The sequence below is a fragment of the Scyliorhinus canicula genome, chromosome 10 (assembly GCF_902713615.1).
Source record: "Scyliorhinus canicula chromosome 10, sScyCan1.1, whole genome shotgun sequence".
In the NCBI taxonomy this organism is placed as follows: Eukaryota; Metazoa; Chordata; class Chondrichthyes; order Carcharhiniformes; family Scyliorhinidae; genus Scyliorhinus; species Scyliorhinus canicula.
The window spans coordinates 184933152-184960587 of NC_052155.1; the positions used below are offsets into that span (position 1 = coordinate 184933152).

Here is a 27436-nt window from a genome sequence, read left to right on the forward strand (position 1 = left end):
CTGAGACACAAAATATTTTTAGATTGATCCACCATTATATGTTTTCTGCCAATATAGATTTTTCATTAAAAGCAAAATGTATTTATTGTACATAACAATATTGCTTTCTGTTAAACAATAGTGGCGTGACCCTGCAAATTCTCACTTTGGCTTTTACGGGTGTGATATTTCCAGCCAATAGATAACGACCAATCTACCTTTTACATGGTGTTTGGGAAAACCTTCAGTGTGGTCTATGTACATACTAGAGGAGTCTGATGAAATTTTCATTTATGTTTTTGCTAGAACCGAAAAGAAAACGCACCGTGTTTTATCATGACCCAGCTTCTCCTGTCCGAAGATTTCGATTTGGTACTGATAGTCCTTGCAGTCCTTACTGCAAGAGAAAAATGACTAGGTTTGTAATCATTTTTTTTAAAGCATTTTTATTCAGCAACTCCCATAAATTCATGATGAACAAACCCCAGCAATTGTAGAATGCATCATTCTCCCTGCTCTTCAGAGCAAATTTCACCCTTTTCAGAGTCAAACTTCAGCACGTCCCCCTGCCAAGCCAATGCACAGGGTGCAGAAGCTGACCTCCACCCCCAACAAGACCAGTCTACAAGCAATCAGCGAGGTGAAGGTTAAAACATCTGTCTCCACACCCACCTGCAGCTCCGTCTGTCTGACACCCTGAATATGGCTTAATGGGGACCGGGCTCCACGTCCACATAAAACTGCCGAAATGGTGCTGAACACTGTCCTCCAAAACCTTTCCAGCTTCGGGCAGGACCAAATCATATGCACATGGTTTGCAGGGCCCCACCCACATCGTTCACAGACATCCTCCTCCCTTCGAACAGCTGCCTCATCCTAGACTTTGTAAGTTGCACCATGTACATCTTCAGCTGTATCAGCCCCATCCTCGTGCACAAAGTCGAGGCTTTTGCCCTCTGCAACATCTCACACCACAGACCCTCCTTCAGCACTACCCCGAACTCTTCCTCCCACTTTGCCATAACCCCCTCCAAGGACACCCCGGCCTCCTCCAAAATCCTTATGTAAATCGCCGAGACGAACTCACTTTCCAACCCCCCCCCCCCCCCCCCCCCCCCCACACCGCCACTGACAGCACTGCCTCCAGCAACGAGGAGGCAGGCGCTATCGGGATGGTCGGAAAGACCTTCCTTGCAAAGTCCCGTACCTGCATATACCTGAATCTTTTGTCCCGTGCCAGTCCAAACTTCTCGCCAAACTCACAAATCGTCCTCAAAGGAACAGATCCTTCATTTCCTTAATTCTCCTCTCTTCCCATCCCCGAAGCCTCGCATCCATCCTCCCTGGCCCAAACCCATGATTCCCTCTAATCGGCATCCTCCATGACACGGCCCCATAACCTAAAGTGCTGTGCTTCCAAATCTTCTCAATGTGACCGCCACCACCGGACTCGCTGAATACTTCTATCCCCTCTATGTATCACCCTCTTAATATTGGCCACCTTCCCTGCCCAAACAAATGAGATCAGCCTGTCCACCCCTCTGATAAATACCTTGGACAAAAAAAAAAATCATCTTTACTGCCTGCACCTGGCTTGTCTACGACAGAGGGCGATTGTCCCACCTGAGCAAACCAGCATTCATCCTCCCCACCAAACTAGTAAAGTTAAACTTCTGAAACCCTGCCCAACCCCGGGCCACCTGCACCCCCAAAAACCTAAAATGAGACGCCGCCAGGTGGAATGGCAGCCCGCCCCAGCTCCCACTCCCGGTGGGGACACCACAAAATACTCTCTTTTCTAAATTCACAAAATACTCTCTTCCCTAAATTCAATTTGTAACCTGAAACCGGCCCAAATCTCTGGAGCAACCCATTAATCTCCCCACCAAACTGCTTGGCTCTGAAGAATACAGCAACAAAGATACCCTATGTTCCATCCCCGTCTCTCTTTCTCTCTCTTCCCCCCCCCCCCCCCCCCCCCCCCCCCCCCAACCCTACCTCCATTGTCCCCTTCCACAACCATGAGCTTCTCGGCAAAATAGCCATGGGCTCTATAGTCAATGCAAACAGATGGGGCATCCTGCCTTGTATCCCAATGTAATGCAAAATACCCTGAGTTCATACTGCTTGTGCGCATGCTCACCAGTGGCACCTTTATATAGCAGCTACACCCATGTCATAAACTTCGGCCTGATCCCAAATTTCTCCAATACTTCTATCAAATAACTCCACTCCCCCCGATCTAATGCCACCACCACCTCTGTCTGCCTCCTCTCTGCCGAAGAGAGCAACATGTTCAGCAACCTCCTCACATTCGAGGACAACTGTCTTCCCTTCACGAACCTCAGTTGGTCCTCCCCAATCACCTTTCAGAGACACCCTTCCAACCTTAACGCCAACACCGTTGCAAATATCTTGCCATCTGCATTCAGCAGAGATATGGGCCTATACGACCCACACTCCACTGGATCCTTGTCCTCCTTTAACAAGAGCGAGATGGAAGCCTGCCCCATTGTTTGTGGCCAGACACCCTGACCCATTGCATCCTCTAACATTTGCAGTGCCAGCCTGTCCTTATAACCCAGCGGGCCCCGCCGCCTTCCCTGTCTGCATCCTCTCAATCGCCACCATTACCACTGGCTCCTCCACTGGCTCCTCCAACCCCACCATCTGCATCCCCCAACCTTGGACACTCCAGCCCATCCAGAAACCCCTCATTTCCCCCGCTCTTCCTCTGGTAGCTCCAACCTATACAGGTCTCTATAGCTCCTCGAACACTTTATTAATCTGCCCTTGAGCGCTCGTCCTCCGATGGCTCCAACCTACACAGAACCCTATAGAACTCCTCGAACATTTTATTAATCTGTTCTGGAGCCTTATCCCACACCCGAACTATCTCCCTTGCCGCGGCCTCCCTTCGGAGCTGACCTGCCAACATACGCCCTGCCTTCTCCCCATAACTCCTAGACTGCTCGTTTGCCCTTCTCAGCTGACACCTGTTTTCCCTTCGCCCACAAGGTTTGGGGTCTGGGCTTCTCTCCTCCTCCAAAATCTCTTCTATCAGTCGTTAGCATTCCTCCCTTTCCTCCCTATCCACCTGAGCCTGAAACGAGATCACCTCCCCCCTAACCACCATCTTCAGAACCTCCCAGACCACCGATGGCAAGACCTCCCCCATGCAATTAAACTCCACATACTCCTCAATCACCTTCCATATCTTGTCACAGAGGCTCCGCACTGCCAATGACCTCACATCCATTCTCCACCCTGGTCTCTGGGCTGCCCCCTTCTCCAAAACCACATCCATCCAATGCGGAGTGCGATCCGAGATCACAATTGCCGAATACTCAGACCTCTTAATCCCAGCCAACAACGCTTTTCCTGCCACAAAAAAAGTAAATCCTGAAATATACCTTGTGCGCCAAGGAGAAAAATAAATACTCTTGATCCCTTGGGTGTAAAATCCCCACCCACCCCGGTCTGAGAGCACGGCTGGGACCTGGCCACCTTCGTTTCCAACACTGTTTCAGTCCCCTCCTATCAGCTCATGGGTATCCAGACCCAGGATGACACCCAGGGCCCTCTTCACAAATCCGCATAGTCCCAATTGGGGCCATATAAGCTTTCCAGTGGCACCAACCTCTCCTCTTAACACACCCGTCACTGCCACATACCTGCCCCCCGATAAGCCACCGCCTTCTCGATCTGGCACCTCACTCTTGCCCACTAAGATCGCTACCCCGAGCCCTACTATTGAACCTCGAATGAAACACCTGACTCGCCCAACTCTTCCTTAGCCTATCCAAAATGTTTAGACTATGGCTAACTGCCTCTTAGTAATAAGGATCACGGCACCTGTAATCCAGATAATTGATTTGTTGGTCATCTTGATCCTAAACTCTGTCATATAAAGAAAGTGTGAATATTGGCATCAGTTTAATTTCTCATCTTAGAAATTCTTAAGACTTGTCCTAGAGTCTTTGAAAAGATTACAAATGGTCTTGCACTTGCTGGTTTGATAATAGAAGACCAAAGATATATTGAGGCTTTAAAATACAATTGCTGTGTGGAACTTTTAAGTAAGTCTGCTTACAGAAATTTTCTTGTTGAAGGCGACGACATGCAATACACAGCAGTGAATCCACCTCCTCTTCCTTGTCTTCTGATGAGGAAGAGCATTTTGGAAGAAATAAAACCAGGAATCAAACACTTTTGAGGTATGTTGCATGTTTTAGAAATAGAGACGTTAAATAGAAATAGCTTTGATTAGGGTGGCACTGTGGTGCAGTGGTTAGCACTGCTGCCTCGTGGCGCCGAGGTCCCAGGTTCGATCCCGGCCGTGGGACACTGTCCATGTGGAGTTTGCACATTCTCCCTGTGTCTGCGTGGGTCTCTTTTCCCCCCCCCACACAACCCAAAAGATCTGCAGGATAGGTGGATTGGCCATAATTGGGGGGGGAAAATTGATACTCTAAATTTAAAATAAAAAGAAATAGATTTGATCGAGGTATTCAAAGGGAAATTGGTTTGCTATCTGAAAAGAATTAATGTGCATGGTTACGGAAGGCTGGGGAATGGGACCAGATGAAATGCTCTTTTAGAGCACCAGTGCAGACTTAGAAATTAGACTGAGAAATTCTTAAGACTTGTCGCAGTGTCTTTGAAATGATAGCAAATGGTCTTGCACTTGCTGGTTTGATAATATTGTGGCTTGAAATACATTTACGGTGTGGAGCTTTAAGTAAGTCTGCTTACAGAATGTTTCTTGTTGAAGACGACGGCACGCAATACACAGCAGTGATTCAACCTCCTCTTCCTCATCTTCTGATGAGGAAGGGCATTTTGAAAGAAGAAGAAACAAAACCAGGAGCCAAACACTTTTGAGGTATGTTGCATGTTTTTAAAAAATAGAGAAGTGAAATAGATTTGATTGAGCTATTCAAAGGGAATTTTGTTTGCTATCTGAAAAGAACTACACTAAGTGGATATGGCTGGGGATTGGAACTAGGTGAAATGCTCTTTCAGAGAGCCAGACTTGATGGGCCAAATGACATCCTTCACTAAAGATTCTATGATGTAAAATGGCAGATTGTTTTGTTCATGGCCTTTTTTATTTTGTTTTAAAAAGCTAGCTTTTACAGTTGGGTGCGGGACGGAAGATAACTTTGGAATAAGTTTGCATTGAAATATATATTTTGCTGTCTACTCTTTCACTTTATTTATCTACAACTTGTGTCTGCTGTAGTGGGTTCAAGTGGAACCTTAAATAATGAGGTTAGTGCCATTGTGATTATAATATTGCCTATTGAAATGTAGCTTGCTTTTGCCAATACCTGTCCATATTTATTTTTAATTGGTACATGTGTGAAATACTGCTCTTCAGCCACAACATTTTAGGCTGGTTATTTAAATCTCATTAGAACGAATTATGATGTAATTTGGTTCTCTTTTAAAAAGAGGCTTGCATCATAACTGTAGGATTTTGTTGTTTGAATATAAATCATTCCTGGCAGTGGTGTGAATAATGTAGAAGAAGTGGTTCAGAGGCTGATGGGTTGAAGTGATGTTAATATTCAATGAAGTAAACCATTTTAAAAATAAATTTGAGGTTTTTAATTTTTATGAAAAATTGATGGATGAACTAGAATTGGAAAAAGGTAATGGTGACTGGTGAGTGTTGTGGCTGGAGTTTTGAAACAGGAATTAACATTGCTTTTAATTTTGCATTGCAGAATTTGTTGTGCATGGTTTTCATTTGTGGAAAGGTCCTGCCAGGAATGAGAGCCCTTTTCTGTGGCTTAAGTTAGACACCAGGAGGACTGAAATAAGGAGGAATAGAGAGGGAAGGACAAATGACAAGTTCTCATTCCAACAAGGAAATTTAGATTGCAGTTTAAAAATTAAGAGATCTCCCATTTACAATGGAGATTAGCTGATTTTTTTTTTTCCCTCTCGGGCAGCTGTTAACCTGTGGAATTCCCTTCCTCAGCAGTGGTAGCTGGGTCATTGAATGTATTCAAGGTGAGGTGAGATCATTCTTGATTGACAAGGGAAACCCATGTTATGGTAGACAGACAGGAAAGTGGAGCTGAGGCCACATTCAGAACAGCCATGATCTTATCAAATGGTGAAGCAGGCTCAACAGGTTGAATTGTGTACTCCTAATTCATATGTATGGTATTGCTTTGAGGGACCATAAAAATGATGGAAAGGTGAGGTTCCCTAAAGGCTTGACAAACGAAGAGAAGGGATCTCATTACTATTTTGCATGTCTTATTGAGAAACAAAGGGAAATCTGTCTAGGTAAGGCAAAACTTTTGAATAGGCTAAAAACGCTTTAAAGTTTTGTATTATTGTGAAACATTTATGCTTTGCCATCCCATCAACAGTTTTGGATACTAATTGTTTTAAGTCTTTCATGTCTTTACTTAAAAAACATGCTAAATCCTCTGCCCTCTACACATTCACCACCAAAATGCAACATTATGTTGTAGATTTTTTAGTGTCCATCTTCCATAGAATTTGGTACTACATATTGAAATGGAAAGTGTGACCGCTAACTGGTTTATAATACACTTAGAGTGCTAAATGATTTCACGGAATCTTTGCAGTAGGAGGCCATTCGGTCCATTAAGTTTGCACTGGCTCTCAAGAGTATTCTACATGGTCCCACTGCCCTGTCTTACACTGTAATGATGCATATTCTTTTATGTCCATTATAAAGACATTGCCTACTTTAAAAAAAAAAAAAAAAATTTTCAGATTTTCACAAAATATCAATAACGGAGAATATTAACAAAAAATATTAACAACTAAGAAAACAAAAAAGAGCAAACCGGTCCCCCCCCCCCCAGTAAATACAAAAAAGAAGAAATAGATTAACGCCCATCATAAACAAAGAACACATGTACACGTCCCTTCAACCCAACCCACAGAAACGACCCCCCCCCCGGCCTGCTGCTGGCCTTTTTCCCTACCGTTCTGCCAGGAAATCTAGGAAAGGCTGGCACCGCCTGAAAAACCCCTGTACTGATCCCCTCAGGGCAAATTTGACCCTCTCCAATTTGATAAACCCCACCATATCATTGATCCAGGCCTCCACGCTTGGGGGCCTCGCATCCTTCCACTGAAGAAGAATCCTCCGCCGGGCTACTAGGGACGCAAAGGCCAGAACACCGGCCTCTTTCGCCTCCTGCACTCCCGGCTCCACTGCAACCCCAAATATTGCGAGTCCCCAGCCTGGATCCTACCACCCTCGACACCGTACTTGCTACCCCCTTCCAAAATTCCCCCAGCGCTGGGCATGCCCAGAACATATGGGCATGGTTCGCTGGGCTCCCCGAGCACCTAGTACACTTGTCCTTGCCCCCAAAGAACCTACTCATCCTCGTCCTGGTCATATGAGCCCTATGTAGCACCTTGAACTGTATGAGGCTAAGCCTCGCACAAGAAGAGGAGGAGTTCACTCTTTCCAGAGCATCTGCCTATGTCCCCTCCTCAATCTCCTCACCCAGCTCCTCTTCCCATTTACCCTTCAGCTCCTCCACCGAGGCCTCATCTATCTCCTGCATCACTTGGTACATGTCCGAATTCCTCCCCTCTCCAACCCACACCCCCGAGAGCACCCTGTCCTGGACCCCGCGCGGGGGCAACAGAGGGAACCCTGCCACCTGGCAAACGCCCTTCCTGCATGTACCTAAAAATGTTCCCCGGGGGAGCCCGAACTTCCCCTCTAACTCACCCAGGCTCGCAAACTTCCCGTCTACAAACAGGTCTGTCAACCTCCTGACACCTGCCCTGGGCCAACTCAGGAACCCGCCATCGATTCTCCCTGGAACAAACCATTGGTTCCCCCGTATCGGGGACCCCATCGAGACCCCCACCTCCTCCCTGTGCCATCTCCATTGCCCCCAAATTCTGAGGGTAGCCGCCACCACCGGGCTCGTGGTATACTTCATTGGAGGGAGCGGCAACGGCGCCGTTACCAGCGCCTCCAGGCTCATGCCCACCCAGGACGCCATCTCCATCCTCTTCCATGCTGCTCCTTCCTAACCATTACCCACTTACGCACCATCGCTGCGTTGGCAGCCTAATAGTACCCACAGAGGTTGGGCAGCGCCAGCCCCCCCCCCCCCCCCCCCCCCCCCCTCCCCCATCCCTGCCCCACTCCAAAAACACCCTTCTCACCTTTGGGGTCCCATGCGCCCATACAAGCCCCGTAATGCTCCTGTTCACCCTCCTAAAAAAGGCCTTTGGGATAAGGATGGGGAGGCACTGGAACAGGAACAAAAACCTCGGGAGCACCGTCATCTTGACTGACTGCACCCTGCCCGCCAGCGACAGCGGCAACATGTCCCATCTTTTAAACTCCTCCTCCATTTGCTCCACCAGCCTTGTAAGGTTAAGTTTGTGTAGGTCCCCTAGCTCCTGGCCACCTGGACTCCCAGGTACCTAAAGCTCCTCTCTGCCCTTTTTAGTGGGAGCCTACCAATCCCCCCCTCCTGATCCCCTGGGTGCACGACGAACAGCTCGGTCTTCCCCAGTTTGAGCTTGTACCCTGAGAAGTCCCCAAATTACCTGAGAATATTCATTACCTCCGGCATTCCCCCCACTGGGTCCGCCACATATAGCAATAAGTCATCTGCATAAAGCGACACTCGGTGCTCCTCCACACCCCGCATCAGTCCCCTCCAGTTCCTCGACTCCCTCAACGCCATGGCCAAGGGTTCGATTGCCAACGCAAAGAGCAATTGGGACAATGGACACCCCTGTCTCGTCCCTCGGTATAACCGGAAGTACTCCGATCTCCTCCTATTCATGGCCACGCTCGCCATCGGGGTCTGATAACAACCTCACCCATCTGATAAACCCCTCCCCAAACCCAAACCTTTCCAGCACCTCCCACAAGTACCCCCACTCAACCCTATCAAAGGCCTTCTCCGCGTCTAGCGCCACCACTATCTCCGCTTCCCCCCGCTACCGCCGGCATTATAACATTCAAGAGCCTCCGTATGTTGGTGTTCAGCTGCCTTCCCTTCACGAACCCCGTCTGATGCTCGTGGATGACCCACTGCACACAGTCCTCTATCCTTGTGGCCAAGATCTTCGCCAACAGCTTGGCGTCTACATTTAACAGCGAGATCGGCCTGTATGATCCACACTGCAGGGGTCCTTGTCCCGCTTAAGGGTCAAGGAAATCAGCGCCCGGGACATAGTCGGGGGCAAAGCCCCCCCCCCCATGCCTCGTTGAAGGTCCTAACCAACAAGGGACCCAGCAGGTCTGCAAACATTTTGTAGAATTCGACCAGGAACCCATCCGGCCCCGGCTTGTTCCCCGACTGCATGCTCCCTATCCCTTTGACCAGCTCAATCGGCGCCCCCAGTCCCTCCACCTGCCCCTCCTCCACCCTCGGGAATCTCAGTCGGTCCAAGAAGCGCCCCATCCCCCCCTTCCGCTTACAATTCCCCGTAAAAGTCCCTGAAGACCCCGTTGATGCCAACCCACTTCGCACCACATTCTCTATCCTTAACTCCACCAATCTCCCTAGCCGCATCCCGCTTACGGAGCTGATGCGCCAGCATCCTACTCGCCTTCTCCCCATATTCATACACCACTCTCTGTGCCTCCCTTCACCGTCCCCACTCGGACCTCCCCATTATCATTGGCCTCCAGGTACCTTTTGATACATCCTCGAACCCGCCCGCCCACCACCTCCTCTGCCAGCAGCCCCACCTCCAAGCGCCAGAGTGGGCGCTGGTGTGTCTCCGCCCCCAGCTCGAGGTCCACCCAGTGCGGGGCATGATCCGAAATGGCTATCGCCGAATATTCAGCATCCTCCACCCTCGAAATCAGCCCCCTGCTCATAATAAAAATCGATCCGGGAATAGGCCGTATGCACATGGGAGAAGAATGAAAACTCCCTGGCCCTCGGCCTCGCAAACCTCCAAGGATCCACCCCTCCATCTGGTCCATGAACCCCTCAACACCTTAGCCGCCGCTGGCCTCCTACCCGTCTTGGATCTGGATTGATCCAATGGTGGATCCAGCACTGTATTGAAGTTCTCCCCCCCCCCCCCCCCCCCAAATTATCGGGCCCCTGTCTCCAGATCTGGAATGCGGCCAACATGCGTTGCATAAAACCCGCATCGTCCCAGTTCGGGGCGTATACGTTAACCAGCACCACCCGCTTCCCCTGCAGCTTGCCGCTCACCATCACGCTGTCCGCCACCTTCAGGTGCGTCTCCAGAAACATGGCCACGTCCGCATTCAGCCCCTTCAGGTGCGTAAACACACGGGCCCGTTTGACCGGCCCATTTAGTCCCCTCACATCCCAGGTTATCAGCGGATCGGGGGCTCCCTGCCCCCCTCTCCATGCGCCGCATAAAACCCGCATCGTCCCAGTTCAGGGCGTATACGTTAACCAGCACCACCCGCTCCCCCTGCAGCTTGCCGCTCACCATCACACCTCCCGCCGCTGCCCGCCACCACATTTGGCGCCTCAAACGACACCCTCTTTCCCTCCAGGATTGCCACCCCCCCCCCCCCCCCCCTATTTTGTGCATCCAGCCCTGAATGAAACACTTGGCCTACCCATCCCTTCCTCAGTCTAATCTGGTCCGCCACCTTCAGGTGCGTCTCCAGAAGCATGGCCACGTCCGCCTTCAGCCCCTTCAGGTGCGTAAACACACGGGCCCGTTTGACCGGCCCATTTAGTCCCCTCACATCCCAGGTTATCAGCGGATCGGGGGCTCCCTGCCCCCCTCCCCAGCCGACTAGCCATAACCCTTCCTCTGCCCGCCACTTGCCCGCGTCCCCCGCTCGGCCCGTTCCCCACGGCGGCAAACCCCCCCCCCCCCCCGCATACTCTAGCTCCTTCCTGGCCATTCCAGCAGCAACCCGGTGAACCCCCCCCCCCCCCAAGCCGCGTTACTCCTTCCATAGTACTCCTGTAAGCCAACTGACCCCGGCAACTCCGCCACTCCTCCGACCCCTCCCAGTATGGGGCTACCCCTCCTCCCCAGTGCCCAGCAGCAGGCTCTCCTCCTCGTCCTCACGCGGGGAAAAAATGCCGCGCTTCTCGGCTCCGACCCCGCCCTCAGCGCGGGAAAAAGCCTGCGCTTTCCACCTGCCCGACCCCGCCTCCTCTAAAGCAGCTCCCATTGTCAGCCCAATCCCCTCGCGGGGCCCCAGCTCCCCTTCCCACCATCAGCTCCCCACATTGCAAGTCTACCCCCCTCCTCGAGCCCATCCACCGAACCCACGCAAAAAAAGTGCCCCACCCGCCCTGAAAACGAAACAGAACCAGCATTAAACAGAAACCCCTCCCTCAGAAAATAACACAGTTACATACAGACCCCCACACCCAACCCTCAGTTTGAGTCCAACTTCTCGGCCTGCACAAAGGCCCACGCCTCCTCCAGGGACTCGGAAGTAAAAGTATCGGTCCTTGTAGGTGACCCACAAACACGCCGGCTGCAACATGCCGAACTTCACTTCTTTTCTGTGTAGCACCGTCTTCGTCCGGTTGTACCCGGCCCTCCGCTTAGCCACCTCCGCACTCCAGTCCTGGTAGATCCGTACCACTGCGTTCTCCAACCTGCTACTCCGCTCCTTCTTGGCCCACCTGCGCACACACTTCCGGTCAGCGAACCGGTGGAACCGCACCAGCACCGCCCGTGGCGACTCATTCGGCTTGGGCCTCCTTGCCAGTATTCTGTGGGCCCCCTCCAGCTCCAGGGGCCCCTAGAAGGACCCAGCTCCCATCAACGAATTCAGCAGGACGACCACATAGGCCCCCATGTCTGGCCCCTCCGGGAGGCCCAGGATCCGCAAATTTTTCTGCCTCAACCGGTTCTCCATCTCCTCGAACCGCTCCTGCCACTTTTTATGGAGCGCTTCATGCATCTCCACCTTTACCGCGAGGGCTGAGGCCTCACCCTCTCTTTCAGAGGCCTGCTGTTGGATCTCCAAGATTGCCACCCCCTGGGCTGTCTGAGTCTCCAGCAGCTTGTCAATAGAAGCCTTCAACAGCTCTAGCAGCTCCGCTTTGAGCTCCCGAAAGCAGCGTTGGAGAGTCTCCTGCTGCTCCTGCGCCCACTGCCGCCATGCCTCTAGGTCTCCGCCGGCTGCCATCTTGTGGTGCTTCACTCGCTTTTGCTTTGGCGCTGCCACCGCTATCTTGCTCGCCCCACTCCTGGTCCAGGCCATATACCGCTGGGGAAATGCTGCTGACTCCTTCCCACGTCGGGAACCGTCGAACAAGTACAGCTGGGGGCCCTAAAAAGAGCCCAAAAGTCCGTTCCTGGCGCGAGCTGCCAAACGTGCGCTTAGCTCCACATAGCCGCCAAGACATTGCCTACTTAATGGCAGGCCACGTGCCATCTTTTGGAATGGCATTCAATGAGTAGGTGTGGGAACTAACGGAGTCAGGGGTGGGTTCCGGTAGTCTTTCCAAATACCCACTGTGCACTGGGGTAAGCCTTTGAGTATGTTACAGCTAAAACATTCTATATCGATTTCTGAACAAAGTGACAGGCTTTGCACATTTTTAGAACTGCCACTTAAAAATAGGCTATTTATCTTCCTCCTAACTTGGTAAAACGTGGAAAAACAGCTCAAATACAAAGAATTCATTCATCTGATGACATTAATAGATGTGATGCACGTTTGTACCTGACTTGGGAGTTGGGGGAGCAGTGGACGTTTGGAAAACATCTGGAATGGCCTGATCTGATTGCTGAGAAAAGAGTTGCTTGAAGTTGTTGCTTGAAGTTCAGACTGGTCTTAACTGGAGTTCCCTGGACCAGCTGTTCCTTCAACTGTTGTTCAGCGGGTGGTGATATTACTGAGTTTACTTATATTATACTGACGCAGGTGAACCAAATACTTTATCCAGTACTTGCTATTATTCTAGCAATTCTATCAATTTGAATTAAGGCTGCAGGTTAGCAGCAGCTTATGTGGAAAGGCAATGTTTGTACAAGGCTGGGAATCATGCAAGGTACAGCTGCCATTCTCATATCCAATGTCTTTTAACCAACTTCAATGGGAATTTTCACCATGAAAGAAAGAGCATTACTGGGATGGGTAGCTATTCTTCCCTTCCTACATTGCCCCACATGAAGCAATAAGCGTTCATAGACATCCGCTGGAGCAAATGGGTCTGTTGAAATTTTCATTCTTCAGGAGAATTTAACACAATATAAAAGTCAATAGAACAATCTCCAACAGATTTGTTGCTGCAGGAAAATTTTCAGTCCGTGTGTCTTCAATCCTACCACCCTCTACCCCCATTTCCTTTTATGTGGGTGTATTGCTGAATAATAGTAATTGATGTTAAATTCAATAGTTGCTTCATTCACAACATTTTAAACATTTGGAACTCATAATATGAAACAGAAGAACATTTGATGGTGAACATGCTATGCCATTCAATGCAATACCAGCTGGTTGCTATAATTCAGTAATATTCTCATCAGTCAGCAGCACAAGGCATGAGGATTCAGGCAGTGAGGAGATATTGACTTGTTTTTTGACTAGTACTAAAGTATCATTACTCAAAATTGGCCTTGGAAAGAAGGAGCTGCAAAATGTCCTGTTAAAAAATACAGTACTTTTTCCACCTTTTCTCAAACTCCCCTGCTGAGCCCCTTAACTCGTACTTTATCTTCTCTAACTGCAGTAAGTCATACAGGTCACCCAGTCATGCTGCTACACCAGTGGCGATGCCGACCGCCACTCCAGCAAAATTTGTCACCGTGCAATCATAGAGGTGAAGGCCAAGACATCGGCCTTCCTCTACGGCTTCTCTGAACCCCAGCATGTGGCTCGCCTTCTCCCCATACTCTTATTGCACCCCTCTTGCCCTACGCAGTTGCCCTACCGCCCTCCCCGTTGTCAGCCTGTCAAATTGCCCCTGCAACTTTTTCCTCCTCGCCAATCCCTTCACGGTGGGCACCCTCAAATATTCCCTGTCCATCTCCACTGTCTCGCTCACTAGACGGTCATGTTCCACCCTCCTTATTCGCATGAACCGTAAATGAGAATTTCTCCCCGAACCACTGCCTTCAGTGCTTCCCAAAAAATGCCCGCCGACACCTCCCCATTCTGATTGAACTCCACATAATCCCTAATCACCAACCGCACCTTATCACAAACACCTCCATCTGCCAACAACCCCGAGAACAATACAGTACAGTGCTGCACTGGATTTTTTTGTCAACTTTTTATCATCCCTTTTGCCCAAACATCAACTCAAGCAGAAAGAAAACAACAAATAGCCAGCAATGAAGTGCAACATGAGTAAAGACTCCGATGTCGACTGAGTGCTTGCAGCCAAATGGTCACTACAGCAACTATTATGCTACTGCAGACGATTGTACAGCTGGTCAGTGATGACATTTGTACTACAGTATCAGCATTATTGAAGGAAAGATGAATGGTTTTGAGCAGAGGCGCCTGTAGATTTTGAAGCCACTAGAAAAATGAATACTGGTGTGTTGGCAACATCTGTTTCAGCTGTTTGACAGACTGTGGTGGTCAACATGAAGCATCTGCCAGAGAGGGCTGCCTTAAAGCTGCAAGTGCTCAGCACCCAATCTGTTCCACACCCTAATGAATTATTTTTCAAAGAAAGCCTCCACTGGAATGACAGGGGAAGGATTCAAATTAAGAGAAATTGAAGCATTTCTAACTTACTGGTAGAAATCAGGCAGGGGGGTCCTCCAAAGGCGGGCTGTCATTCACAGCCTTGTTCAAGAGGATTGAATAATTTCTTGATACAAATAAGACTGTTTGAAAGCTGGTATACTTATTCTTGTAGGTTTACATGTTTCTGTTTTCCTCCAACCGTCGTCCTTTACGGAGGTTAATTTAGAGGAGACAAATGTGCTCTTGGTAATTCCACATTGATCTTCAACACTGCAGAATTGTTTGGCTAGATAATTTTTTTGAATTAGATTATCTTTTGATTAACAACCTAATTGTTGAAAAGTAGTTTTTGGAGCAGTACTTCCTTCTTGATGTCTTTCAATCATCTTTCTATAAATAATGCATGAAACGAAGTGGGGAAACGTCTGTGCTGGTCCTGTGCCAGGATCCTTTGTTCACTAACTTAAGGATTTTTTTTCATTTCACCTCTGAAACAGAAATTGTAAATCCTGGATTAGCACAGCACGTCTGTCAGTATCTGGAGTGAGAATAGACAATTCAACATTCTGGATGAGCCTTTTTGTTTAAAGTTAGATCTTTAGTCTTTCCATCAGCTTTCCTACTGTATATTACAGCCTCTTGCCAATATTGGGAATCAAATATGTTTTGGCCAGAATTATAAGCACTGTAGAACAGTGGTCAGCACTGTTGCTCCACAGCGCCACGGATCTGGGTTCGATTCCTGGCTTGGGTCACTGTCTGTGCAAAATCTGCACGTTCTCCCCGTGTGGGTTTCCTCCAGCTGCTCCGGTTTCCTCCCCCAGTCCCGAAAATCTGCTTGTTAAGTGAATTGGACATTCTGAATTCTCCCTCAGTGTACCCGAACAGGCGCCGGAGTGTGGTGACTAGGGGATTTTCACAGTTATCATAATATCCACTCGTGTATATAATGAGATGCAGACAGGCAGTGATTGACATACAGAATGACCAATGAACACCCAACACAGAACAACCAATCACCAGACAGGACACCACCACTATAAAGCCCACAGGGCATTAAGACTCCCTCTCTCTCAGGACCCAGATACTGAGACAGTCAGAGTGCACAAGTTAGTGGGCACTACTGCCATGTGGTAGCTAGTAAGTTTGGTCGAGCCAGTAAGATGTCATCAGCAGGATTAGTAGAGTGTCAGCCCACAGCTGAACGTGTTCAGCAGTTCATAGTTAAATAAAACAGTGTTGGATCATCTCCGGTGTCAGACGTTTGTTTCTAGCTTCCCTGCATCCAGTTGCAGTCAACGTCGAACCAACCTGCCTAACACATCATAGTACCAGAGTGCTATTAATCCTGCCGAACCGACCTCGAGTGAATCTGCAACGACCAGCAAGCGGCCATCCAGCGAAATGGAAAAAATCCAGCCTCCTCCGGCAACCTCGCCGCCAATTGGAAAATCTTCAAGCAAAAGTTCCTCCTGTATATCGAGGCCTCCGACCTCGAGGCAGCATCGTATGCAAGGAAGATCGTGCTATTTCTCTCGACCGTGGGGATCACGTCACCCATATCTACAACTGTAGACACATCACCTCCAGTCCCCATTACTCGCAATCAAACGGGAATGCTGAAAAAGGGGTCCATATTGTCAAGCGGTTGTTGTGCAAGGCTGCAGACTCGGCCTCCGATTTCAACTTGGCGCTGCTGGCCTACAGGCAGCCCCTCTGTCGACTGGTTTGTCTCTGGCGCAGATGCTCATGAACCGCAACCTGAGGACGACTGTTCCAGCCATCCATATTCCAGACCTTGATCACCTCACGGTGCTGCAAAAAGTGCATTGGTCCAGGGACCAGCAGAAGGTCACGTATGATGCTCATGCCACAGATCTGCCTGCGCTGGCTCCAGCAGATGTTGTTCGCGTCCAGTTGCCTGAGCGGGGTTGGTCGGCCCCAGCTGTTGTTGTCAGGAAGGCCGCCCCAAAGTCTTTCATTGTTCAAATAGCTGACAAATCCATTCTCTGGCGCAACAAGAGGGCGCTGCGGAGAGTTTGCCGCCTAACCGCATTGCTCCGCCGGTTATCATGCCTCCTCCAGACGTCTCCTGCCACGAGGCTGCCGATCTGCCAGCGATCCCGCCTGTCCACGACACCGCCGCAATGCCAGCAATCCCGCCTGTCCAAGTGCCGGCGTCTCCTGCTCCACCTCTGCGGCGATCGACACACATTCGTCGCCCGCCTCAAAGACTGAATCAATAGACTTTTGTAAATTTTGTTCAGTTTGTTCTGTATCTGCACGATAGACACCTTCCTATGTACACATGTTCGTTAACTCCCTCTTGTACATAGTCAGGCATGTATATACCTTCATGTTCCAAAACTTTTTTTTTAAAGGGGGAGATGTCATAATATCCACTCATGTGTATATAATGAGATGCAGACAGGCAGTGATTGACACACAGGGTGACCAATGAACACACAACACAGAACAACCAATCACCAGACAGGACACCACCACTATAAAGCCCACAGGGCATTAAGACTCTCTCTCAGGACCCAGATACTGAGACAGTCAGAGTGCACAAGTTAGTGGGCACTAGCTAGTAAGTCTGGTCGAGCCAGTAAGAGGTCATCAGTAGAATTAGAGTGTCAACCCACAGCTGAACATGTACAGCAGTTCATAGTTAAATAAAAGTGTTGGATCATCTCCGGTGTCAGACGTTTGTTTCTAGCTTCCCTCCATCCAGTTGCAGTCAACGTCGAACCAACCTGCCTAACACATCAACAGTAACTTCTTTGCAGTGTTAATGTAAGCCTACTTGTGACACCAATAAAAATTATTATTATAAAATGGATAATAGCAAGTCAGAATTATAAGATGGATAATAGCGAAAGGGAAGGCTTTTATTCTGCCCAATTTATTTCTGTTTTCCATTGATTTCAATGCCTCAAAGTATTGAATCTTCTATTATAAATATCTTCCTGCTTTTTTTTACCTATCCACTCTACCCGTTGCATTGCCTCTTTTACCACAGTGTTGATTCAATCTACTATTTCCCCTGCCATCTAAATCTCTTGCTGTCCTCATTGCCGTTCAAAACTTTATAGCTATTGGACAATTCCAGAGTCCTTGGCAAGGTCAGCTCTAGTTTTCTTTGCACATTGTGACTTGTTCCTTTACCCCAGCTAAAATCACTCTGCTATCTGCCAGTCTCTCAGGCAACTGTACTCTTGAGACATGTGATCCTACACTTTGTCCTCTAGATATTGGAGCTTTTGCCTCAAACATCAGTGCTCTGCATCCCTTTGAATCCAGGATGAGACATTTCTTATTCTGCATCTATCCTGATGGTCACCAATCACTCCATTTCTAATTTCTGTTGAAAACATTCACTTGCCGATCTCTGCTCTGTCCATCTATTCATGATATTTTCTTACCACTATCAGCGATGCACGGAATTTAAAAACAGTTGCCAGATCTGCTTGCCTTTGTTTATGTGATTGCTTTGAGAGGGCAGCCTCTTTTGTGAATTCCCTCCTAAAAGATAGCTGTTTGTATAAAACAGGATAAGATTCATAAGACAACACAAGTGTACTATTTTGCTCCATTGTTTGAATTGTTCCCCTTTCTAAGAAGATCTCTCATCAATTGTTTATGTATGGAAAGGCAAGCTTTTGTCCACAATTCCACTATTAAAATTGTTTTATATTTTTTAGATGTCTCCCACTGAATGTTAGGAAAGATGACTTGAAAGGAATTCATAAAGATCGAATGAAAATAGGTGCTAGCCTGGCAGATGTGGACCCAATGCAAATTGACACTTCCGTAAGTTAAGGGAATTTGGGCTTTTCCCCCCAAATCTTTAATTACTTCTACCCCTTTGTTTTTTTCATAATAAACTTAACAGATCAATCACGAAATGTTAAGTTAAAGATGTATACAAGATCTGGATAGAGATGAGACTCCTGTTGAAAATAGTAAAAAAATGAAAAGAGTCTACTGTAATGCCAGTTCTGGCCAGTAAGTGTCTAAATCATGTGATATGATTGTCAAATATTTGGTTAATCTTTCAATTATCAGAATTATTTGTTGTATTTCTCCTCTGCTATTTAGTCATACTATCTTCAGAAACCAACTTATTCTCATAAATATGTGAAACTGCAGATTTTGTTCATTTATTGTCTTTCTGTACAAATGAAGCATTTTGGGAACAGGAGTGGATCATTTAGCCACTTGAACCTGCTCTGCCATTTGATTAGTTCATCTTGGATCTGTATTTCAACTTTCTTTTTTGCTTTATATCCTTCTTCAACAAAAGTACAAATCTACTGACCTTAATCTTGTAAATTCCAATTGTCACAGCATCCTAAGCTTTTTGGGGGAGGGCATTCCAAATTTCCACTACCAGAAATATTTCTATTTGTCCCCTAAAAATTCTAACACTAATTTTAAGTTTATCTCATTCTAGATTCTCCAGCTAGAGGAAATGATTCCTCCCCATTTGCCTATCAATTTGTTTAATCACCTTTACTTCAATTAATCACCATTCAACCTGCTAAACTAGGTTTCTGAAATGTGACCTCCTAACTAATCTTTCTGCAAGCCAGGTTTATGCCTTGTAACTAATCTCCTTTAAACCCTCATTTCATTTTCCTCAATCTTTACTGTGTCACTTCCATGTATATCCTCCGGTTCAGTGCCCAAAACTGAACATAACAGGTGGTTTCAGGTTTATGCTCTACAAATGAAGCATCTGGTTTTTCTTCTTGAGATGAAGGTTAACATTCGGTAATCTAACTCTTTTATTATGTAACTGTGCACTTGTTTCCATTGTACCTATTGTATGTCCTATGTTTTTTCGTGTATGGAATGATCTGTCTGGACTGTATGCAGAACAGTACTTTTCACTCTGTGTACATGACAATAAACCCAAATCCAATCTTAAAAAAAAAGTTAAAGATGTATAGAAAATGGGAATAGCGTGTTAATCCATTGCAATTTCATGGCCCCTGCTTTATTTGCACTGAAGTACCAGCAACTATGAAGGTTTCTTGTTAGCAGTAGCAGATTTTCATTTGTTGTATATCTTGTTTACTGAAGCTTTTTGTAAGTTTTCTCCGAAGTCAAACTGATTTCTCTGAGAAAAACCACTATCTTAATTTTGTCTGCTGGTTCTCAGTTTCTGCCGCTGAGGTACTTTATTGGATAGGTGAGATATTGTATGCGGGGGCACACTCGAACTTGTGAACATTTCATGCAAGAAAGCAAGCTGTTGTCCTTGCTGATTTTGCATGCGCATTGACATGAGCCCTTTTTGCCAATTTGACTGAATCTTTTAAGTTGGAAGAAAAGAATGAGTTCACTTTTACTGGCAAGAAAGGAACCATGTTCAGTGGCTAGATAATCATGTGGAATTTTGAAAAAATAACTTTCGCCTTGCTCTTAAGTAGGCATCACAATGAAACTACAAGAAATTAGTGAAAAAGTAGTGTCTTCTCACACTGCATTGTTGAGTCCGAGGCTGTGGGGTTTCTTTAAAATTTGCCAGTACCAAAGGAGGACAAGCTCACCCACCACCTCAGTAGAGGATAATTTCTCTTGTTTTTGGGATTCGAAGCTGTGAAGCAAGATTAGCATTGAATGAATTTAGCTAAACCCATTGCACTTTAATATTTGCCTCTTGGTTTGAAGTTTCAACATTTTATGCCAAGAAGAGTTTGAACTCGACCTCTTCTATTTTCTCCTTCCTGACTTTGCACTGCCTAGAGAGGGATCTTTGCAAAATTCCTCTAGCTGTCTTGTTAGTTCGTCCTTCCTTCACCCCAACCTGCCATCTAGGTCATTTTTGACTGCAGTCTCGTTTTCCTGCCCTGGCTGAGAGTTAATTTAGTATAGGGCACCATTGAAACGTCCAGATAGGCTGTGTAACTTAGATGGTGTATTTTACCCACAACTGTCAGGTATGTCAGCTACTGTATCCCTCCTGGGAGCTTGATTCTGCTTGCAGATGGCTGAGCACAATGCATCAGGCCCCTTCTTGATGAAGTTTGTGGGAGGTGCCTCCACGGTGGCCTGGCCCGCGATCGGGGCCCACTGATCCATAGGCGGGCCTGTGCTGTGCTGGCCGAGGCGGATATGAGCCCCCCCTGCGCATGCTCTGGGATGACGTCAGCACACGCTGGCGCTCCCACGCATGCGCCAACTCGTGCCGGCCGGTGCGGTGCAAACCGCGCCGGCCTAGCCCCCGAAGGTGCGGAGGATTCTGCACCTTTGTGGCGGCCTGATGCCGGAGTGGTTCACGCCACTCCTTCGCACCGGAGTTGCCTGTCCCGTAGAATCACGCCCATGATTGTAGTCTTTTTGGTATTGGATTGATGACTTTGGAATAATCTCCCTCACTGGAGTTTGTTGACCATTTACACCTTCGGGCTTGTCCTTGGTTGCAGATCAATTGATTTTTACAACCGTTTCTGCATTTATGTATCCCTTAATGGGATCCTTAATATGTTTAAGATACTGTGGTGATAACCTGGGCTAGTGTGTGGTCAATTCCAGAGTAGCAACATAGGTGAAATTAGATTTTATTTTAAATACCAATAAACAAAGAAACAAACAAAGAAAGCCCAATAAACTACAGTCACCAGGTTTGTAACTTTAACACAAGTAACCATTTTATTATCATAGAATTTACAGTGCAGAAGGAGGCCATTCGGCCCATCGAGTCTGCACCGGCTCTTGGAAAGAGCACCCTACCCAAGGTCAACACCTCCCCTTATCCCAGTAACCCCACCCAACACTAAGGGCAATTTTGGACACTAAGGGCAATTTATCATGGCCAATCCACCTAACCTGCACATCTTTGGACTGTGGGAGGAAACCGGAGCACCCGGAGGAAACCCACGCACACACACGGGGAGGATGTGCAGACTCCGCGCAGACAGTGACCCAAGCCGGAATCATACCTGGGACCCTGGAGCTGTCAAGCCATTGTGCTATCCACAATGCTACCGTGCTGCTATTAAATGGACAGAAAATGTAACTATCTAATTCCCCTTTCCCAAACCCCACCATCGCTGGTTAGGCCAGCATTTATTGCCCATCCCTAGTCACCCTTCAGGTGGTTGTAAGCTGTCTTATTGAACTGCTGCAGTCCCTGAGGTTTAGGTACCCCACAATGCTGTCAGGGAGGGACTACCAAGATTTTGCCCCAGCGAAAGTGAAGGAGTGGCGATATATTTCTACGTCAGGGTGGTGAGTGACTTGGAGGGGAACCTCCAGGTGGTGTGGTTCCTAGGTATCTGCTGCTCTTGTCCTTCTAGATCAGGGGTGGGCAAACTACGGCCTGCGGGCCGCATGAGGCCCGCCAAAGGTCTTTATGCGGCCCACCAAGTCATTAAAAAATAATTTTATTTTTTTTAAAAAATAAAATTTTTTTTAAATTTTTTATTATTTTTTTAAGGTTAATGAGGGGGGGGGCTGTTGGGTTACTTACTGGTATAGGGTGGATACGTTGACTTGAGTAGGGTGATCATTACTTGGCATACGTCGAGGGCCGAAGGGCCTGTTCTGTGCTGTACTGTTCTATGTCCTATATGAGGCGCCCAGAATCATAACCGGGTGAAGTAATTATTTTACTTAATATACTATGCGACCCTTTAAAATTGTGAATTTCTGAATGTGGCCCTTGCACGGAAAAGTTTGCCCACCCCTGTTCTAGATGGTAACGGTCATGGGTCTGGAAAGTGTTGTCTCAGGAATCTTGGAGAGTTACTGCAGTGCATCTTGTAGATGGTACACATGACTGCTGCTGTTCGTCTGTGTTGAAGGTTTTGAATGTTTGTGGAAAGGGGAGCAATCAAGCGGGCTGCTTTGTCCTGGATGGTGTCAAGCTTCTTGAGTGTTGGAGCTGCACTCATCCAGGCAAGTGGAGGGTATTCCATTACACTCCTGATCTGTGCCTTGTAGGTGATGGGCAGACTTTGTGGGGCTGGAGCTGAGTTACTTGCTGTAGGATTCCTAGCATTTGACCTGTCCTGGTAGCCACAGTATTAATGTGGCTAGTTGAGTTCGGTTTCTGATTAATGGTAACCAAAGAAAGTTGATTGTGGGGGTTTCAGCGATGGTAATGCCATTGAATATCAAGGGACGATGGTTAGATCCTCTCATGTAGGTGTAGGTGATGGTCATTACCCGGCACTTGTGTGGTGTAAATGTAACTTGCCACTTAGCAGCGCAAGCCTGGATATTGTCTTACTTCATTTGGACACGGATTGCTTCATTATCTGAGGAGTTGAGTGGGAGAAATGAAAAGGGTAAAGGATCTTTGCAATGTCTGAAGTTCAGGCTTTTGTTTTGGTACTTCCTTCTTGGCTTGAGGTGGTTTTCTCTGGCAAGGTTGCTACTGTTTCTCTGCAGACTCTACGTCGCTTTTACTTCCAAGGTTTAAACACTTCTGCTAAGTTCTCTCAAAGCATCAAGCGGTAATTAATTGCTGACTGTTGTCGGGCAGAACGCTGTTCCTGGCCAACCCACCGGTTGCCAGTTAACCAATCCGAGAATCCCTCCAAAGCTGGTTCCTGAGACCCACTCGGCACCAAAGAGTCTGGTTTCTCCTCTCCAAAATACAAAACTGAGAACAGTGTCCTAGCAAGCAGGCTGTTAAACTCCTTCTTCTGTTTAAAGGCACATCCCGATTACAGTTCCGCGGACCAAAAATAATAAAAGAAATGGGAACAAAGTAAATAAACAGGAAGGACTCTTACTATGTCACCATTCTTTTGATTTTAATTGTTGTTATGGAAGTGAAGGGAATATTTAGTACAGGTATTAAAAATCATCAGTTTTGATAGAAAATGAGAAACTTCTTTGAAGGGTCGTTAAGCAGGGGACATGTTAAAGATTGCTCCTCATTTTATCTCTGCCTTTGCCAATCTTTTTTACGCAGTGAGTAATAGCGATCTAGAATTTACTGCCTGAAAGATCCATGGAAGCAGAATCAATAATAACTTTCAAAATGGCAATGGGGGAAAATTAGAAGGAAAAATAATTGTAGGGCAGTGGCCTAGTGGGAAATATAGAGTTGGGATTAATTGATTAGCCCTCTCAAAGAGGAGGAACGAAGTGGACCGAATATCAGTCTCCTGTATTACACGATTCTGTGTGGCTGACTCTTGAATCGAGGCTCAGCATTATATTATAGACCGTAAACTTCTACAGCTGGATTCGGAAAAGATTTTATACTGACTATACTGTTTTCCTCTTCTGTGCTGTCATGCAGTGCAAACTGTTTCTTTTGCAATTATTAAACTAATGCCCTGTCTTTGCTTATTTAATACCTATGGCTGTCAATTTTATTTGAGGGGGGGGAAATCAGATTTGTAAAAGGTAATGCTTTATCAAGCACTCAGACTAATTTACTTCCTTTATGCGTCTGATTTTTTTTTCCTGTGGGGCGTGTTCTGCAGTTTTACAAATCCTGCTGAATTTTCACAAGTTTGGTGGTGTGAACCACAATGCCAGTAGGATATGTCGTTAGATTTGGCAGAATCTCAGATTCATTTTTGTTAACATTGGTTGTGCCAAATCGATGAATGAAGACGAGTATATTGTTTTCAGAATTTTATAATGTGAATGGGGAGACCTATAAAACATGATATGAATCCAGTTTACCGATGTTAGGGAGGATGGCATATGTAGAATAACTGTGCATTATTTGTTGAAAGTAGCATTTGTTTGTTATATATTCTTAGGTTCGTTTCGATAGTGTGGGTGGACTTTCCAGCCATATCGCTGCACTGAAGGAGATGGTGGTATTTCCGTTGCTTTATCCTGAAGTGTTTGAGAGATTTAAGATTCAACCTCCAAGGTATAGGAAGGCCATTTTGTTCATCAATTTAAATAATGCTTTTTTTAAATGTGGACTGAGGTGGTTAATTGAAACTTAGGATCAGTGTGTTAAAGGAGAACGCAAAATACAAATTGTATATTAGATTTTTAAGTTTTATACTTGAATTCTTCTGTGCTAACCTGTAAGCTGCATTACTTTCTGGTCTTCCCATTGATATTGCTCATAGGTAGTCTGTGATCTGGAAGAAATTATGGTGCTTAGCTATTTAACCTAGCCTGTCCCTTCAAGCCTGCTGCAGTTAATGAGCAAATCCAGCTGATTGTGAATTGCTGTAGTTTTAAGCACCAGATCATCAATCGTTTTTTTAAGACTGCATCTGAATCAAATGTGTGGATTCATGCTAGATACAATATTCTATGTTAAAGCGTGCACAATAATATTCTATGTTAAAGCGTACACTATAGAAAATGAGATGATGTTCAATTCAAACAACTTGCACTTATGAAGCAGTTTTAACCTAGTAAAATGTTCCTGGATGGTTTGCAAGAGTGTTATCAAACCAAATTTGACATGGGTCATAAGGAAATATTAGGCGAAAATCTTGATCGAAGAGTAGATTTTAAGTTGAGATTTCAGGATTAAATCACAGAAATTGGGAGCGATAGACTGCCAAAGGAATTGTACGAACAAAAGTCCAGAATTGGAGGAGTGTGGAGATATCTGGGTTATAGGTGGAGGAGATTACAGGGATAAAGAGGGATGAAGACATGAATGGGTTTGAAAACTAGGACGAGAATTTTAAATTTCAATTGTTGTCTGACCCTGGAGTCAATATAGGCCAACGGAAGTGATGATTGGGTTTTAGTGCAAGTTAGGATACAGGCATCAGAAACTTGCAGAATGGCCATATTGCATTATTCTGTTCATGAGATGGAGGTTAATCTCCAGCCACAAAAGCTGAATAGTAGTTTAGTGAACAGAATCTGGTCATTTAGAGTTGGATTCATTCTGTCAGAGGTTCTATCTGCACGTGTTGTGATGTAACGAACACCCAATGAAATGCAATCACACTAAATAATGAAGTTAAGTTGTGCAAAAATAAAACTTGGGAAAGTCATTTTTAATTACTACTAGTGCTCTTGACTTCAAGTAAAACTTCGTTTTGAGTCATTTATTACCGTATTCAGTTGATCTGCAGTTTACTTGCAGGTGCTGTGCAATGGGGCTGAAACTGAATCTACAAGAACTGAACTAATTGTCACTTCAATATTTCTTCATTTGTAAATACTTGGCACAAAAAACTGCTCTTGAAGTTTCTCGTCTTCAATTTTTAGAGGCTGCTTATTTTGTGGCCCTCCTGGAACGGGAAAGACCCTTGTTGCCAGAGCCCTGGCCAATGAGTGTAGCCATGGAGACCGAAGGGTGTCCTTCTTCATGCGAAAGGGTGCAGACTGCCTCAGTAAGTGGGTCGGGGAATCCGAACGACAACTACGCTTACTTTTTGATCAGGTAAATAGAAGACTTTTTAATAAATTTGGAGTACCCAATTCTCTTTTTTTTCCCCCCAATTAAGGGGCAATTCAATGTGTCCAATTCACCTACCCTGCACATCTTTTTACGTTGTGGGGGTGAGACCCACGTTGACGGGGGGAGAATGCGCAAAGTGACCCAGGATCAAACCTGGGTCCTTGGGTGCTGTGAGGCAGCAGTGCTAGCCACTGCGCCACCATGCTGCCCCAAGATAAATAGAAGAGTTGATCCTTTTTCCACTTATGGGGTGAAATTCTCTGACCCCCACCCCCGCAGGGTTAGAGAATCGCCCGGGACCGGCGAAAATCCCGCCCCCGCCATGGCCGGAATTCTCCGACAGGAATTGGCGGGGGCGGGAATCACGCCCCCCCCCGATCGGCGTGCCCCCTGCGCCAATCGGCGAGCCCCCTGCAGCGATTCTCCGGCCCGCGATGGGCCGAAGTCCCGCCGCTGCGAGGCCTCTCCCGTCGCCGTGGTTTGGACCACCTCTGGTGACGGCAGGATCGGCGGCGCGAGTGGCCTCCTGGGGGGGGGGGGGGGGTGCGCGCGGGGTGATCGGACCCCGGGGGGCGCCCACGGTGGCCGCGATCGGGCCTTTTTCTTCCGCCGCCGCCTCCACCATGGCGGAGGCGGAAGAGAATCCCCCAGCGCGCATGAGCCAGTGGTGACGTCAGTGGCAGCTGACTCACCGGCGCATGCGCAAACTGGCGAAGGCCTTTAGGCCAGGCCAGGCGGCGGGTGTTAAAGGCCGCTGGTGCCGGTTTTGCCGCCAGTCGGCGTGGCGCCAACCACTCCGGCGCGGGCCTAGCCCCCAAAGGTGCAGACAATTCCGCACCTTTTGGGGAGGCCCAATGCCGGAGTGGTTGGCGCCACTCCGCTATGCCGGGACCCCCCACCCCGCTGGGTAGGAGAGAATCCTGCCCATGATTAATTAACATTTAAGATGCGATTTCTTAAAATAATGCAAGTTTTTTGAGCTGTTAGCTAGCTCATTAAAAATAAAAGATACTTTACCTCTAGGAAATCCATATGTGCATATGATCTCAAACGGCATTCTTTCACGGATATGGGTGTTGCTGGCTAGGCCAGCTTTTATTGCCCACTTAAATGGCCGTGGAGAAGGTGAAGAGCCGCCTTTAAACACTGCAGTCCAATGGTGTAGGTACAACCATAGTGCTGTTAGAAATGGTGCTACAGGATTTTGACCCAGCATGTGAAGTATTGATGATATAATTCCAAGTAAGGATGATGTGTGGCTTGGAGAGAAACTTTGAGATAGATGGTGGTGTTCCCATCCATCTGTTACCCTTGTCCTTCAAGGTAGTAGGGGGTTGTTAGTTTGGAGGGTGCTGTCAAAGGAGCCTTGCAGAGTTGCTGCAGTGCATCTTGTAGGTGGCGCACACTGCTGCCACTGTGCTGACGCTGGAGGGAGTGGATGTTTA

General features: G+C 47.2%; 1 protein-coding gene across 4 annotated transcripts in view; it reads left to right on the forward strand.

The window, feature by feature from the left end:
• The window catches only part of LOC119972833 (ATPase family AAA domain-containing protein 2-like), an 82169-nt gene that overhangs the window by 20738 nt on the left and 33995 nt on the right, over positions 1-27436 (forward strand). For all 4 annotated transcript variants that reach the window (XM_038810317.1, XM_038810315.1, XM_038810318.1 and 1 more), the window contains exons 8-13: positions 286-397; positions 4092-4196; positions 4754-4864; positions 18334-18442; positions 24367-24482; positions 25799-25973. In XM_038810317.1, coding sequence (XP_038666245.1) covers positions 286-397; positions 4092-4196; positions 4754-4864; positions 18334-18442; positions 24367-24482; positions 25799-25973 — 728 coding nt within the window. The remainder of the gene's footprint in view (positions 1-285; positions 398-4091; positions 4197-4753; positions 4865-18333; positions 18443-24366; positions 24483-25798; positions 25974-27436) is intronic.